Source organism: Adiantum capillus-veneris, chromosome 6 (genome assembly GCF_014529385.1).
Source record: "Adiantum capillus-veneris isolate H3 chromosome 6, ASM1452938v2, whole genome shotgun sequence".
NCBI lineage: Eukaryota > Viridiplantae > Streptophyta > Polypodiopsida > Polypodiales > Pteridaceae > Adiantum > Adiantum capillus-veneris.
Genome location: NC_140936.1, coordinates 2,369,455 through 2,384,688, shown reverse-complemented (window position 1 = coordinate 2,384,688; position 15,234 = coordinate 2,369,455). Strand labels below are relative to the sequence as shown.

The 15,234-nt window shown below is 41.6% G+C and overlaps 1 protein-coding gene across 1 annotated transcript; it reads left to right on the top strand.

Moving 5' to 3' along the window:
- Window positions 1-3,506: 3,506 nt before the first annotated feature.
- LOC147455061 (serine/threonine-protein kinase UCNL-like) lies at window positions 3,507-5,094 on the top strand. The gene is made up of 2 exons (XM_086513905.1): window positions 3,507-4,023; window positions 4,115-5,094. Exons 1-2 carry the CDS (start codon window positions 3,677-3,679, stop codon window positions 5,004-5,006), a joined length of 1,239 nt encoding a protein of 412 aa, XP_086370031.1. The 5' UTR covers window positions 3,507-3,676; the 3' UTR covers window positions 5,007-5,094.
- Window positions 5,095-15,234: the final 10,140 nt, after the last annotated feature.

Below are 15,234 nucleotides of genomic sequence, written 5' to 3'. Positions count from 1 at the left end.
TATACGTATTGTCGATAGCTAACACAAACATGCAACCAACTATGAGCTTTTTTTAGTTGGCAACTCCGTATGGGAACCAAAAGAGTTCATAACTGGTTGCAACTGCTCGCAAACCAAGCCTCCACGTGAACTAGCTGTCCCCAATTTTAAAACATATCAAGTGCATACGTGATGGGTGACTTTCCATCTATATGTATTCTATTACGGCAATGAGATTGCCCTTTACACGTGTCGAGAGCTGCGAGCTAAAGGCTACAGTCCAAAACGAGCCTCTGTGCACGATAGAGAGAGAGAGAGAGAGAGAGAGAGAGAGAGAGAGAGAGAGAGGCCGTCGGCCGTACTAGTGTTGATATAAAGAGGTGGTCTAGTTTGCATTGTGTCCAATGTCCATCGATATATTTCATTTAGCATTTTGTTCTCTTTAGAGTTTCTTTGCACTATTTGTACCGTTTGAGCAGTTAATTAGTTAATTAGTTAATTTTTTTTAGGCCATTAGGAGAGAGATATATATTATATAAATATAATATATATACATTTTTTAAAATTTTGAATTTATGATTAGCAAGACCTCACGCTCTACGAAACCTTACCGAAATATCTAGCATGTATGTGCACCCTTGCATCTATTTTTATATGAAACTAGGTAACATTAAACCGACTATAAAATTATGCATAATGTTCAAGCTTTTAGGGACGTTTTCCATGTGGTTTGGCCAAACTTATCTGATCGAGAAGACTTATCGTCAGAGTTGGGTTGCCTCCACCTACAAGGATTGAGTGAGTGAGTGTGTGTGTGCTGTTATTTCAAAGTTATCGATGACTTTCCAAATTTTTAGAAAAAATCATAAATTATGCATAGAAATGCCTCTATGCGTTAGGTGTAGAGCGCTCTCTTGCCAAAGTGACATATTAATAGCCATGGACTTGCTAGAGCCTGATATGTTGTCATCAAACTTGGACAAGAAAGATGCATTCAGATCGTAGAGAGAGTTATTGCTTATGTCAAGACAACTTATCTTTCCACTACTTGAACAATAGGCCAAGCTGAGGGTTTTTTTTTGCAAAACTCACAATTGTGAGTGGATAGTTTTAAGAACATAAGAAATATACACCAACCTCGAGCTCAAATCGAGCCTTGAGGGTCAAAGGATTACAAGTTTTCTGCTTGACAGAGAAATCACAACTACTCCCAGGCTTTACTTATTAGAAGATGTCATCATGACATGTATTGTTCTAGACCAGTCCTTTGAGGTTTGTTTGCCTCCGATGATGTGGATCATCACTCTGCTCTCTTGTATGATTTCACAAAAGGTTGCCACAGCTAGATCCCCCTCAAACACGTGGTGATTCCTTGCTTGCCAAATACGGTGAAAGAAGTAGTACCTGATTATTTGAGTGCAGACAAAAAGAGCAGGACTTCCCAATCTGTTACTACCAAAGAACACATCAGTCTTGAAGAACTTAATTTGCCATGTCCTTTGAATCCACTTGCATATTTTCCAGCCATGCCACTGATTGCCTCGCATCCCATGAAAAGGTGGGCTAGGTCTTCACTAGGCCAAGGTGAGGGTTAAGAGTGTCTTCTCATAAGCCCGAAAGCCATGCTTTTGAAGGGCCATGCAATTGTGAAGCTCAACCCATACCACACTGAACGTATTGCCTCTAAAGCGGACGGTAGTTGGATCATCCTCCTAAAAAAAAAAGCTTTCTAGAGGTGACTAGATGCTTGCAAAGTTAACAGAGATTGGAATAGTAGGACATTCATTCGATCAAAACATAAGTCGACCCTATGAAGGTGGGGGCATGGACTTGCACAAGAAATAGTAGAGGACCCTCTAGCCTTTTTGGGTTGTCTTTGTAGAAGTGATAATGGAAAGCGTAGAGAAGGTGCTCTTATTCTCAAGCCCTAACAGGGTTTTCTTAAAGAACCAGTTAAAGCTTTTGAAGCTACATCAATAAAGAAGCTAGATAGGATACACATTTGCAGTAGAGGGTAGAGGGTCCTGTAAAACCATGGAGCTCCTCTATACATGGAATGGCCTATAACTAGATACCAACAAACTTGAAAGTGATCAAATAGTCCCCATGCATGGCAAATGAAAAGAAAACTTCAACCAACTCAAAGGTTGCGATATGAGGTTGGAGAAGCTCCTGCAGAAGGCCCTCTTACTTTAGAGAAGGTGCTCTTATTCTCAAGCCCTAACAGGGTTTTCTTAAAGAACCAGTTAAAGCTTTTGAAGCTACATCAATAAAGAAGCTAGATAGGATACACATTTGCAGTAGAGGGTCCTGTAAAACCATGGAGCTCCTCTATACATGGAATGGCCTATAACTAGATACCAACAAACTTGAAAGTGATCAAATAGTCCACATGCATGGCAAATGAAAAGAAAACTTCAACCAACTCAAGGTTGCGATATGAGGTTGGAGAAGCTCCTGCAGAAGGCCCTCTTACTTTAGAGACCCCACTTTTTAGAGGTGGGGTATTGGCACAATGTGAAGGCTCCACCCTAACACTTCAATCAGGGAAGCTCCTGGCTCTAGGCCATATAAAGGCGAAACAATAACTCATACATTCACTCTGTCAACCAATCCAGTATTTTTCTTCGATCAACAATGACTAAGATTATTTTTTGTTCGCAAGAGTTCCACCCACATCCCCCACTGTTCCACCCTAACATTACCACAACTCACGAAAATATCGCATTCGCACAAAGCAGAGTATGCTTGGCAATTTGCAACAGCTAAACCGGCAAGTGGAAAGCATTGACAAGCTAGCACAATGTAAATAATGAGAGAAAGTTGAGAGTCCAGATACGATGCAATGATTCCTCCAATCTACCGTTTTTGGCACAATTGAGAATGGACACACAACGTTCAACCATTGTAGCCAAAGAAGCTACGTACAAATGAAATAATAGACAACGGGGCAGGGGTTCACCCTAGTGCGAAAGTGCCTAAACATTGACACAACTTGTAGCCAGTCAAAAGGTGCTACTTCAAGTTCAAGGGGGGACCTATAGTCGAAGCACCACCACCCAACAAAACATCAGAAGTGTTTCTAAGGGTACACCTATAGGCCCGCAACAACATTCACATACACAGGCACCCTTAGCGGGCCTATTGGAGCCCTTTACGAGCAGTTTCGCATTGGTGGGGTAGCAAGCAACAGAAAGCGGGGCTAGAAGACTGGGTTTTCCAACTTTGAGAAAATAAAAAACGGGAGCAATGTTTGCTGAGCTCGTGTGGATGCGCCAAAGAGCACCGCTGCCAATTGGACAGAGGCACAAAATAGGGCCCCACCAAAACCCCTCTATTTTCCAAAAAATTGGAAAGTAGTTAATATTGTTGAAGGGAAAATGGGGATGTATGTGCTATGAGTATGTATGTAGCATTTGACGATGTCATGCATGACGATTCCTAGGAAGCTTCGATTATTTGCTTGTGAGCTAAGTCTCGCTCTTTGGGTTAGCCCCCTTCCACAAGCTAAGGAGCCCGTCCTACAAAGGCAGGACATTCTCCCAACGGTTGTTTCTGCACACAGCTGAAACCCACTCCTGTTGTTCCGCCTCCTCTCCCTCTCTCTCTCTCTCTCTCTCTCTCACACACACACACACACACACACACAGACTCTCTCTCTCTCTCTCTCTCTCTCTCTCTCTCTCTCTCTCTCCCCATGCTCGAAGACTACCTGCCCCTCCGACCTCTGGGCCACGGTGCTACCGGCATTGTCTTCCTCGCCTCTCCCATCGACGATCAGAAGAGCGGCGGAGCCCTCCTTGCCATCAAGGCCTTCCGGCGGTCGCGTGACCACGACCTGCACCGCGCCCACAATGAAGAGCACATCTTGTCCAAGCTCCTCCATGCCAGCATTCAGAAGCCCATCCCGTTCTTGCCCCGCCTTCACTCAGCCTTCGATCATGGCGAGTTCCGCTTCCTCGTGCTAGACTTCTGCTCTGGAGGAGATCTGAATGCCCTACGACAATCGCTGCCAGAGAAGAGATTCTCTACGGCTGCCATCAGGTACATCCATGGTGTGGGGTGAAATGTGTTTGGTAGAATTTAAAGATAGAAAATAGGCACAATCTGACAAAGCCTATGTGCATTTATGCAGGTTTTACGCCGCGGAAATAGTACTTGCCCTTGAGCATCTGCATGAAGAGGGCATTGTCTACAGAGATCTTAAGCCAGAAAATATTTTACTTTCTTCAGATGGCCATATTATGCTTACAGATTTTGATCTTTCGGTGACATTGCCGCCCAAGAAGCCATCGGCGATGCTTGCCTTCACGACGCCCATGCCCAGTGATGATCGGGAAGCCGAAGGGGACAGTGACCACACTGATGATGACGATAGCAACAGCGACAGCTCCATGATGACCTGCATTGGAGGCTGCACAGGTGGGAAGCAGAGGATAAAGTCACACGGTCGGGCTCCACAAAATCGTAGTCGGCGCCGTGTGGTTCCCGCCTCCGCCAGCATTGATAAATCTGCAAGTAATTCGATTAGCTCGTCTTCTGACGAAGTGCGCTCAAAGTCATTTGTCGGTACAGAGGAATACATTGCTCCGGAAGTGATAAGAGGCACGGGCCATGACTTCGCAGTGGACTGGTGGGGATTAGGAGTGCTTCTCTTTGAGATGGCACATGATTGCACTCCCTTTACAGGAAGAACTGCCAAGCAAACATTTCACAACATTCTACATCAAGAACCAGAGTTGAGATCCAATGGCCCCCTTGCAGACCTCATCTTGCAATTGCTGGTGAAGGATCCATCGCGTAGGCTCGGCTCTCGCTCCGGAGCAGTGGAGATAAAGTCGCATCGGTTCTTTGCAGGGCTTCAATGGGATACCTTGCAAGATGTGTCAAGGCCCCCCTTTATCCCCCTCTTTGACCCATCACTTGCTGAAGCTGGCTTCGACCTCACGGAACACCTAGTGCAGGTGGAATGCGCTCGGTCTGAAGCGAGAGCCCGGAGGAGGCTTCAGAGAAAACAAGCTGCCTGATGAAGGCTACAACAATTTTGCCCTAAACAAAATCTGTACAGATGATTTTTTTTAATACATTTTCTTGGTTTTCTTTTTAACTCATAAATGGAGTGGTTCACTATGTGGAAAAATTGAGAGTTTTCTTGTTGAAGTTACCCATAAGTCGCATGCCCATAGACCTACATATGAGAAATTTGAGAGGTAAACTGACCATATTTGAAGGGTTTTTACACTAAATTGGGTTAGAGAGAGGGAGGAGGAAGGAAGAGAGAGATATTGTACTATCATAGTCGAAGGTCAAATATGACCCATGGGACCAAATGAAACATGTCTTACACTCTATGTTTAACTCTCATGGAGACAAGGATGGCAATTGAGACTCTATGGTGTTGTTGGAAGAGAAAGATATGTAGGAATGATGGAGCTTAAAATGTGAGGGAAGGCAAGCTCAAATGTGATCAAATATGACCCATGGGACCAAATGAAACATGTCTCACACTCTATGTTGAGCTCGTCAATGAATCTCGATGATTGAGCATTGTGGAGATGAGGATGGCAACTGAGACTCTATGGCGTTGTTGGAAGAGAATGATATAGATATGTAGGAATGGTCGAGCTTAAAATGTGAGGAAGGCAAGCTTAAATGTGATCAAATGTTGAGCATTGAACTATGCTATGATGCTCAGACTCTCGAATTTGCAAAGGACATTGTGCGCATACACGAAGGGACTCTTCAACGCCTTGTTTTGCTTCAAAGGAGTGAAGCTAATCAGGACCGTTGTAATAGTGAAAATTTTGGATAGGTGGATGGGCTTAAGCATGTGTGGGTGCGCATACCGTCTCCTCCTTCAGAGAAGAACATGCTTTTCTAATTGTTTCTGATATAATACATGCTCTAGAAAAAGCCTAGTTCCGTGTAGAGTCTAGCGATGCATCATGAAGTAATTGTGTTACCAAGGTATTAAAGGGATGTTTCTTGAGAATCTTGATCTACCTTCATTGACACGTTTTCAAATGCAAAGTAGGCTCCCTCCCTGACTTCAAGACGATGCATAGCACATTTGTCCCATTTGTGATTGGTTGGAACCTCAAGACAAGGTACTCGAGATTGGATGGTATCAGGTAAGGATTACTACATGTTATCATGTGCATGTTAATAGGGGGGGTTTTTGTAAGTCAAAAAAAGATATAATTTACAACGGAGGGTCCCCTAGTATATAGGGGTTAAAAAGGCAATTTTGGTGCACATAGGTGATGTCTCCCTATTACTATTGAATCCGTTGGGCTTGCAACTTTCTACAACTTAAACAGACTCTTGATTATACACAATGTTTCTCCTTGTTGATAGTTTCACATGCATAACCTTTCTCTTTGAGGCGTTTGCCATCAAACCACCACACAAGAAAAAGTTTTCATCAACATAGCTTTTGTGCATCTTCTTAAGTATGAGCCAAAAGCAACACCTCCGATGACTGTTTTCTTTTGCTGTGAGCATCTAAATGATGCTCTTGGGATGGCCCACCAGAAGAGGGTATCTTCTTTTGGGTCTTCAATCCTTTCAGGTTCCATGACTGGATAGCTAGGACTTCCATCATTGTGAGAGGGGAACAAGCTCTTCGACATCCGATATCTGCATTCGTGACCCTGTGAGAATCTTGAGGAACCCTCGGGCTAGGGGATTTCTTTTCTTGAAGAGTCTCAAATGGATTGTGCAGAGGGATGGCATGATGCGCCCCTTTCACCTGGGCGGGGGTGAAGAGGAGCTTTTCCCTTTCACGGCTCCTTTAGTCTCAAGTGAAATGGCTTCTCTTACTGTCGCTTTTACCCTTGTGGCCTTGTTTAATCTTGGAATTTTCACCATTGAAGTCGTTGTTACTATCAAGAACTTAGGTGTCGATGCAGGATACACAAACGGATTTTCTTTGGGGGGGCATACGAAGGTTTGTAGTGTGAAGCCCTGCACTCCTCCAACTTTATCTTGCAACTTGGAGACTTCATTGTCACAAGCCATAGCCTCTTTTTCCTCCCCTATTCTTGGCCCTTTGCAGCTCTTTACCTGTTTCTCGCCCTCTTCCACTAATGTTTCCTTGACTTGAGTGTGATTGGCCTTACTTTGAGCTGGAGGCTTGGATAGTAGCCTCGGAGGTCACTCTAGTACTCATGGGGGCAATCTTGGGCAAAGTGCCCAAATTTGTTGCACTCAAAGCACGCCCCAAAGTAAGTCCCAAAATTTAGCGAAATAGTAATAAGTCCAGCTCCCACTTTGATCACCATTTTTTGGGGTGGAGTCTTAGACACATTCCATCCTATACAGACCCAGTTAGAATATCTGCCTAGACCCCACTTGTTAGGAACAAACAAGGGGTGCCCAGTTGACTGGCAAGCATCCTGATATTATCCCACATCCAACCCGACAGTCCAACAAACTCGACCCATGCCGGATTAATCCCTCGAGAGACTTTGCCGAGTTAAATAATAATTTTGTTCTTTTAAAGGTCCTCTAATGGAATTGGGGCTATTCTATTGGACTTTGACAACTACAAATGACTTTATATGCTACGACCAAGAAACTACATATTTTTTTGACTTGTTGCTTGAACTGAATCTTGAATTTTGTATCGTGCAAAAAGTCTTGAAAATCTTGAGTCCTCCACAATAACATTGAAACCAAGGTTTTAGGTGCCCCAATTCTATATCTATATGTACCACATACTTTAACACAATTGGTTGATCTACATGGAAAGTTTGAAGTTATTTGAGGTGTTTAATGCGTATGTCTTACGCATAAAAATATCAAAGTTTTCTCATGCGCATATTTGAATATTTAAAATGGTCCAATAATTTTTTCTTGCCAAAGCACTTCTACTTGCCACCTTTAGCCCTTAATGGAGAGGGTAAGCAATGCATTACTTTCTACATCTCGCACATACATCAGAAACATATTTTTCTTCGTATAAAACAATTGAGTTGGCTATCGTTTGACTGCCCATCATCTATGGATGAAACCAGGATGAGAATTTAAGCTATGTGCTTATATCTTCTCATATTTCTCTAAAACACAAGCGTGTAAAGCGAGAATCTGTATCCGATATGATAGATTCAAGTATACCATGTAATTTGAAAATCTGTGAGACAAACAGCTTAACCAGATGATCTACTTTTATTTATTTTTTATTGGAACAAAGTGAGGATATTTTTACTTAACTAGTCAATGACTATCCAAAAACCATCACGCCCACTCTGAGCCTTTGGAAGATCGAAAATAAATTCCATTGCTATACTCTCCCAAGGCTGCTAAGGAATGGGTAAAGGTTGTATGAGACCAGGTGCCTTGTGTCTATCAAACTTGACCTTTTGACACACTAAACAACTAGAAAGAAGCTCATCCACATCCTTTTTGAGCCTCAACCAATAGATGTACTTTTCCACACCCTTCAAGGAGCTCTCGATGCCTCTATGCCCAACAAAATGAGGAGTATGGCACTTTGTTAAGACCTTGTTCCGTAACTCATGTGTGACACACAACATGGTCTTTTGCATTCAATAACCTTAGCCTGCAACTCTCTCCCCATTCTGTCACCGGTAAAAGATGTCTGCAAAATATGTATCTATGGCATATTGATCAATCATATCCTTGTAATTCTGATGGTGTATCGTCAAAATAGCCAATATTTGTGGATTTCAAGACAATGTGTTTGCCATCGAATTCTTCTTTCCTGTAATATAGAATATTTGAAAGTGGAGCTGCAACACGTACTCAAACAATACATACATGAGAGAGCCCATGTAACATATTCATTTTAGGAATTCCTATTTCAAGTACACACCTTTACATAAATTCATTCAACAAAATATTGCTAGCATGTCAGTGACTTTATTCCATAGTTACATGGAACGGATTTCGAAACGAGGAACGGCAATGGGCATGAAATGCCAATCCTTATTACGGATACTCACATTTGAAACACGGAATGGGGATTCACAATGGAAAGTTAGATTGGGAAAGGGGAGTGGAGACCTAAAAATGGCCACTCCTTGTAACTATGCTTTATTCCTATTGAGGTAGCTTATGACAAAGGAGTGGAGTGACTCCCCTCTTGTGCAGCCTACACCACACCGGATTCAACCTACTGATTTATTGGTAACTTTTGGAATAGTTGGTGTTAAGCCAAAAGATTCAAGGTAAAGCTCTAGTATCTAAGGAGTATTTGTTAAGCCCTCCTCCTCCATCCACTTCACATCAAGTACCAATTAATTTCTCAACTCGACCGAATACCGTGGTGTTAGCTTACCTTTCAATTTCCTTTCCTTGTGATCCAGAATCGAGCATCTCTTCCATTTATGGTTTCTTGTCTGGCTCCCTATCCACACTGGCACCTCACCTTTCAAAGTTCTCAATATATATACCTTCATAAGTTTAGAGATATCTAAACTTACAAACTAGCGAACAATGGTGTGAGAACAAAATACCAAAAAATGTAAACAAAAGCAAAGAAAAAGAGAAAAATTATAAAAATCACAATGGACTCGAATGAAATGCATTGTGAAACTTCCAAGTATATGGTAACTTTATTCTAAAGGATACAACATTTACCTCAAAGGGTCCATAATATCTCATAGATAGCTTTGGAAAAAGCCTTTGTTTTTAGTGCTAGAGTGAGTTGAAATAATATTAAACAAAAAACCCATACATCCTCCATGCTCAGCATGAGCCATGGAGACAAAAAATCACAACAGATCACACCCAAACCAAGCCACACACATTGTTTGAGGGCTTTTACACGGAGACCTCAAACCCATTACAAAACACTCCCACAAACCATAGATGTATGCATCAAGCTGCAAGACAAACCTAACAGCCTAGCTTGATGAGAAAGAAATGAGAAACTATAATAAAATATAGGCTACATGATGCTTCAATTGACTCCCAGTGAATGAAGCTTTTCTACAATGCCAATGTATTACGGCTTGGGATAAATCCGATGGGTCACACTTCATACATTACACCACCCATATTGCCCCCAACTACAAAACCATGTTCTTCGCTGAAAGAGAAACCGTACTCACACTTACATGCTTGAGCCTATCCCCTTGTCGGATACACACTATCGCAGCCATTCGGCTTAGCTCCCATTTCCTTCGATGCGAGACATGGTGATGGGGAGATGGAGAAGAGTCAAATCGGATGTGCACATTATGCTCACTACAAGTTCGAGAGTCTGAGTACCACACACTACTAGAGTGCTCAGCTTTTGGTCACATCCAAACTTGCTTCTCTCACATTTTCAGCCATGACTTAGACCTACACACTTTCCTCTCCCAGCCACAATGTGGGATCTCCATTGCGACACTCATCACCACAATTTTGAAGCATCGAGAGTCAATCATCATCCATAGACATACTACATCACGTGTAACTTTGGTCCCATAGGTCATATTTGACCTCTGAGGACGATAAAAAATTCCATCTATCTCTCTCTCTCTCTCTCTCTCTAGCAGGCATTCTGAACTGGGTCTGCGATGTCCAAGCCAATGAGCTATCCAAGCTGAGTCTCTCTCTCTCTCTCTCTCTCTCTCTCTCTCTCTCTCTCTCTCTCTCTCTCTCACACACACACACACACACACACACACACACACACACACACACACACACACACACACATCTTCATAGAACTTTTTCCCTCCTATTTATTTTTTCCCTTCTCCTCCCATTCTTCATAGAATTATGGAGAACCAAACAACATATTTTCACTAGCCCCAATGTTGGATATGCAGACAACGTATTCAATGATGGTAAGTGAATTTCCAATCTTAACTTATGATGCAGGCAAATATAACATTCAAGTGATTTCAAGTAATTAATGTTTTATGTATGTTTGCTGTCCTCAAGAGAAACTTGCATAAGGGAGCCATTATAGGTGATGAATCACAACTCCCAAGATCCATCTCTTTCTGTGATCGGGAAATATGAGAGAGAAAGAAAGAGGAAACAGAGGGAGCAGAAACAGATGTAGGGTGAGCGAAGACATCATGCCCTCAATAATGAGAAGAAAAAGAAAATATCCTCCAAGATTGTGATAGCTTTCAAGAGGAGGAATGAAAGTTTTGGTACAGAAGTGAAACAATGTTGCAAATGATGTTGAATTTACAGGATAACATTCCTATTGCAAAAATCTCAAGGGTCCTTAAAGTCAATCGTTGTCCCTTGTACAAGTCAAAATCATGGATGAAGCCTGATATCAATGGTGGATTGTTCTCAATGGTTGCATGTCACAAGCAACACCATCATAGCCCTATCACATATGAAATTAAGGAATTTGTCTACAAATTTTGGAGAGAGGAGACTCGCATTTCCCCCAACAAGAAGGATGTTTTTCGAAAGAGAATGGGGAGGAAAAGCTACATAAAACACCCTGTGCACCTTTTGGATGAACCTCAAGTGATCAAGCCAATTGCATTTTGGTCTATGCTAGTTAGCATACTAAATTTTCTAGTTAGCATACTGAATATGCTAGTTAGCATTCCAATATGCTAACTAGCATATCAGTATGATAATGAGCATACCAGTATGCTCATTATCATATTAGGTATGCAAGCTAACACACTTTTTATTGTAGTGATAATGAAAAGATGCTCACTAGTATGTTTGTATGCTTGTTAACATAGCAAGTATGCTAGTAAGCATTCTGGGTATGCTGGTCAAACAGTCTATGCTAGTTAGCATACCACATATGCTAGTGAGCATATTTGGTATGCAAGCTAACACACTTTGTATGCTAATGATCATTCAAAGATGCTCGCTAGAATATTGGGTATGCTTGTTAACATACCTGGTATGCTAGTTAGCATTCTGGGTATGCTGGTTGGAACATTGTCTATGCTAGTTAGCATACTGGGTATGCTAGCTAGCATACCCAATACAAACCCAATATGCTAACTAGCATACCCTGTATGCTAGTTACCATATTGGGTATGCAATCTAACACACTATGTATGCCAGTGATCATTCAAAGATTCTCACTAGCATACTGGGTATGCTAGTTATCATACCCAACATGTTCATAAGTATATTTGGTAAGAAAGCTAACACACTTTTTATACTAGTGATCATTCAAAGATGCTCACTAGCATATTGAGTATGCTTGTTAACATACCTGATAGTGGGAATCAAGGAGATGAGTGAAAGTGAGGGAAGGAGAGAAAGGGGAAGGAGAAGGAGACACAGTAGTTTGGTGGAGCTTAGATAAGAAGTACATCTCTCTTCTTATTCATTCACTATAACCAAAGAATGTAAGTAGGCGGTCACCCGGCCAAACCGCCCATGGGCCACTGGCCTCAAACCTAACAATCTCCCACTTGAAGGCCAACGTGTCCCAAGTGGCTAAATAATGTAGGGGCTATTATGTACAACTGTACAAAATGTGAAGCATGACCACAGGTTCACCCTACTCCCATCATCTCTATGCAATGTGCAAAGCGCTATGAGGATAAACTCTTCATTAGAGCATCTGCTGGGTTTTCATCCGTGTGAACTTTGGCTAACTCAATGTGTTTGCTAGCCAAAATATCCCATACCACATGATACCTAACCTCTATGTATTTTGACTTGTAGTAAAACACAGGGTTCTTGCTAAGGCAATTGCACTCTGACTGACGCAATGTAGCATTCGAGTTTGGTGTATACCAAGGTCTCTGTTGAGCCAGTAGAGGATCACACCCACATTTTTGCTCACACTCATCATTTTGTCACCATTGATTGTAATAAATGTCTTTCCGACATTAATTTTGATTTGAGCCACTCATTAAGTAACGGGACTCAATTGAGTTTCCAGCTTGTAATCCCGAAGTAATTTCACTTGCTGATGTAATTAGTTAGAGATGTTCTCACCTCCAAGGCTGAGGTATATAAGCCAAAGTTTTTGTAACCTAAAAGATATAATTAATCAAAGTGAGTTTTTGAGCGCCGTGACTGTGTCTGAGAGAGAGAGAGAGAGAGAGAGAGAGAGAGAGAGAGAGAGAGAGAGAGAGAGAGAGATAAAGAGAGTCTTATCTACTTGCTACGTGAGCTACGGAGCCGCCATTGTGTTAGCAACGGCGAGAGCTACGCACAGATACCAAGAGTGCACGCTATCGGCTTCTATGTGTGGTAAGTTCCTACGAGCTTCGATGTGAGTTTTCTTCCAGCTCGTGTGTCGGAATTGAGCGTGCAGCATATCTATAGAACCACAACGAGTAGAGCTACACATTAGTACCATCGGGGTCAAGTTTCGGTCACTTGTATATTTCGGCCTGTCTTCATACGCGTTTACTGCACGGAGTGGTTATAGGTTGAGTTTGCAGTTCAAGTCTTTAGGGTGTTGTTCTTACCTAGTGTATAGAATTCCCCTTGAGTTTGAGATCGATTCAATGATTCTAGATCTTGTTTCGTATAGCATTCGTTCGTAGTACGGATTTCAGTCACTTGCGTATTTTAGAACTTAGATTTGATTTCCTTAGTAGTGATTGTCATTAGAAGGTCGAGTAGGTGATTTGACACCCACCTAGTTGTTTCCATGCGCCTGCGGGTCAAGCTCCGTCCTCGTCTGACAAATTCTGTTGTTGGTTGAGTTCTCGCTATTTAGCTTCCGCTAGTGGCGTAACCGCCTTAACATTTGGCGCCACTGCCGGGGACGAGTGCCCTAAGTAGGTGACCTTAGACTAATCCTACGAGGTGAGTCGTATAAACTACTTTGTATACTTTAGTTAGAAAAGATCTAGGAGTGGTGGACTCCGAAGATCTCGAGAGATACTAGGAAGTGGGGTATTCCTGGGTCTTGCGTGTTGACATTATTTTTAGTTTAGCTTAGATTTGTTTGTTGTTTTGTTGGTGTTGAGTAGTTGTTGATAGAAGAAGAATTTGCTAGTCCGTGAGTGGCAGTGGATCTCTTTAAAATCACAATTACCAAACCCATTTTATGATTAGGAATAGCTTAGGTAGGACTTCATTTGATCTTGATCTAGAGCTAGTAATCATTGGAGTATTTGCTTGATATGGTTGATTGCATGTTAGATCACTAAACCGTCGAGTTAGTAGTGAAACTTGCAATAAACAAAAGTTAGAGAAATTTTCTGTGTATCTGGGAGTTGCTGAGCACTTGAGAAAGCTTTAGGAAGGATTCTGTGCCAAAAAATTGGAAATCTGCAACTTTAGACATCATACGCGTATGATGTCTAAATGACCAAACAGAGACCAAAACAGAAATTTTGACTTTACCAGAGTGTTCAAATGGGGGGTTATACCCTAATTTCAACTTAAAACAAGAGCATTAACACTCAAAGAAACCCAAAAAGACAAGTCGGAGTCCAAGAAACGCAAAGAATAGAAAATTTTGGATTCAAATCTTGTATTTACATTCAAACCTGACAAAAACACTTGAAACTCAATTATAAACATTGGAGAAGGCTTAAAACCAAGAATAGTCAAAATCAGGGACAAAAGACATCATACGCGTATAATGTCTTTTAGCACATCCACTGCTTATTTTTGATATCTGACCTGACAAGATTGTTACAAACACTGTAGAAAGCATAAATATCAAGTCTTGACCCAAATTGATGAAAAAGACATCATACGCGTATGATGTCTTTGACCTAATTTTGGACATAGTTTGATACTTTGCCAACACGGATCCATTGTAATAGCTGTCTAGAGGTTATATTTCAAGTTTCATCCCATTTGGATCACAATTGACCCAAAACAAGTCAAAAGCAAAAAATTGCCAAGAAAAGCCTAAATTAGCTATAACTTGCTCAAACAGAGTTCAAACTGAATTTTGTGAGTGGACAGAGCATAAGGGGGCTACTGAGAGTGAGCATAACCAAAATAGTCCAAATCTGTGAAAAAAGACATCATACGCGTATAATGTCTTTTTCAGCATAACTGCAACAAAATTCTCACTTGATGAAACAGAAGTTTTCCAACTGACAAGATTAAACAATTGACCAAGTATCAATCAGTTTGGATCAATTCTGACCACAAAAACTTGGGAAAACAAATTGCCGAGACGGAAAAGTTAAAGTCCTTTAGGGAAATTGATGAATTTGAGATCGGGCAGGAATATCCAGAATAACCAACCAAAACAAGGGGAACAAGCAAGTGTCATATCAACCGAGGGAAGTGTAAACCAAAGCTGGGTGCAACCATTAGAGCCGATCTTTGAAGGAAGTGTTTCTGATACTTCTTCGGAGAGATCTTATGAGATTTTCA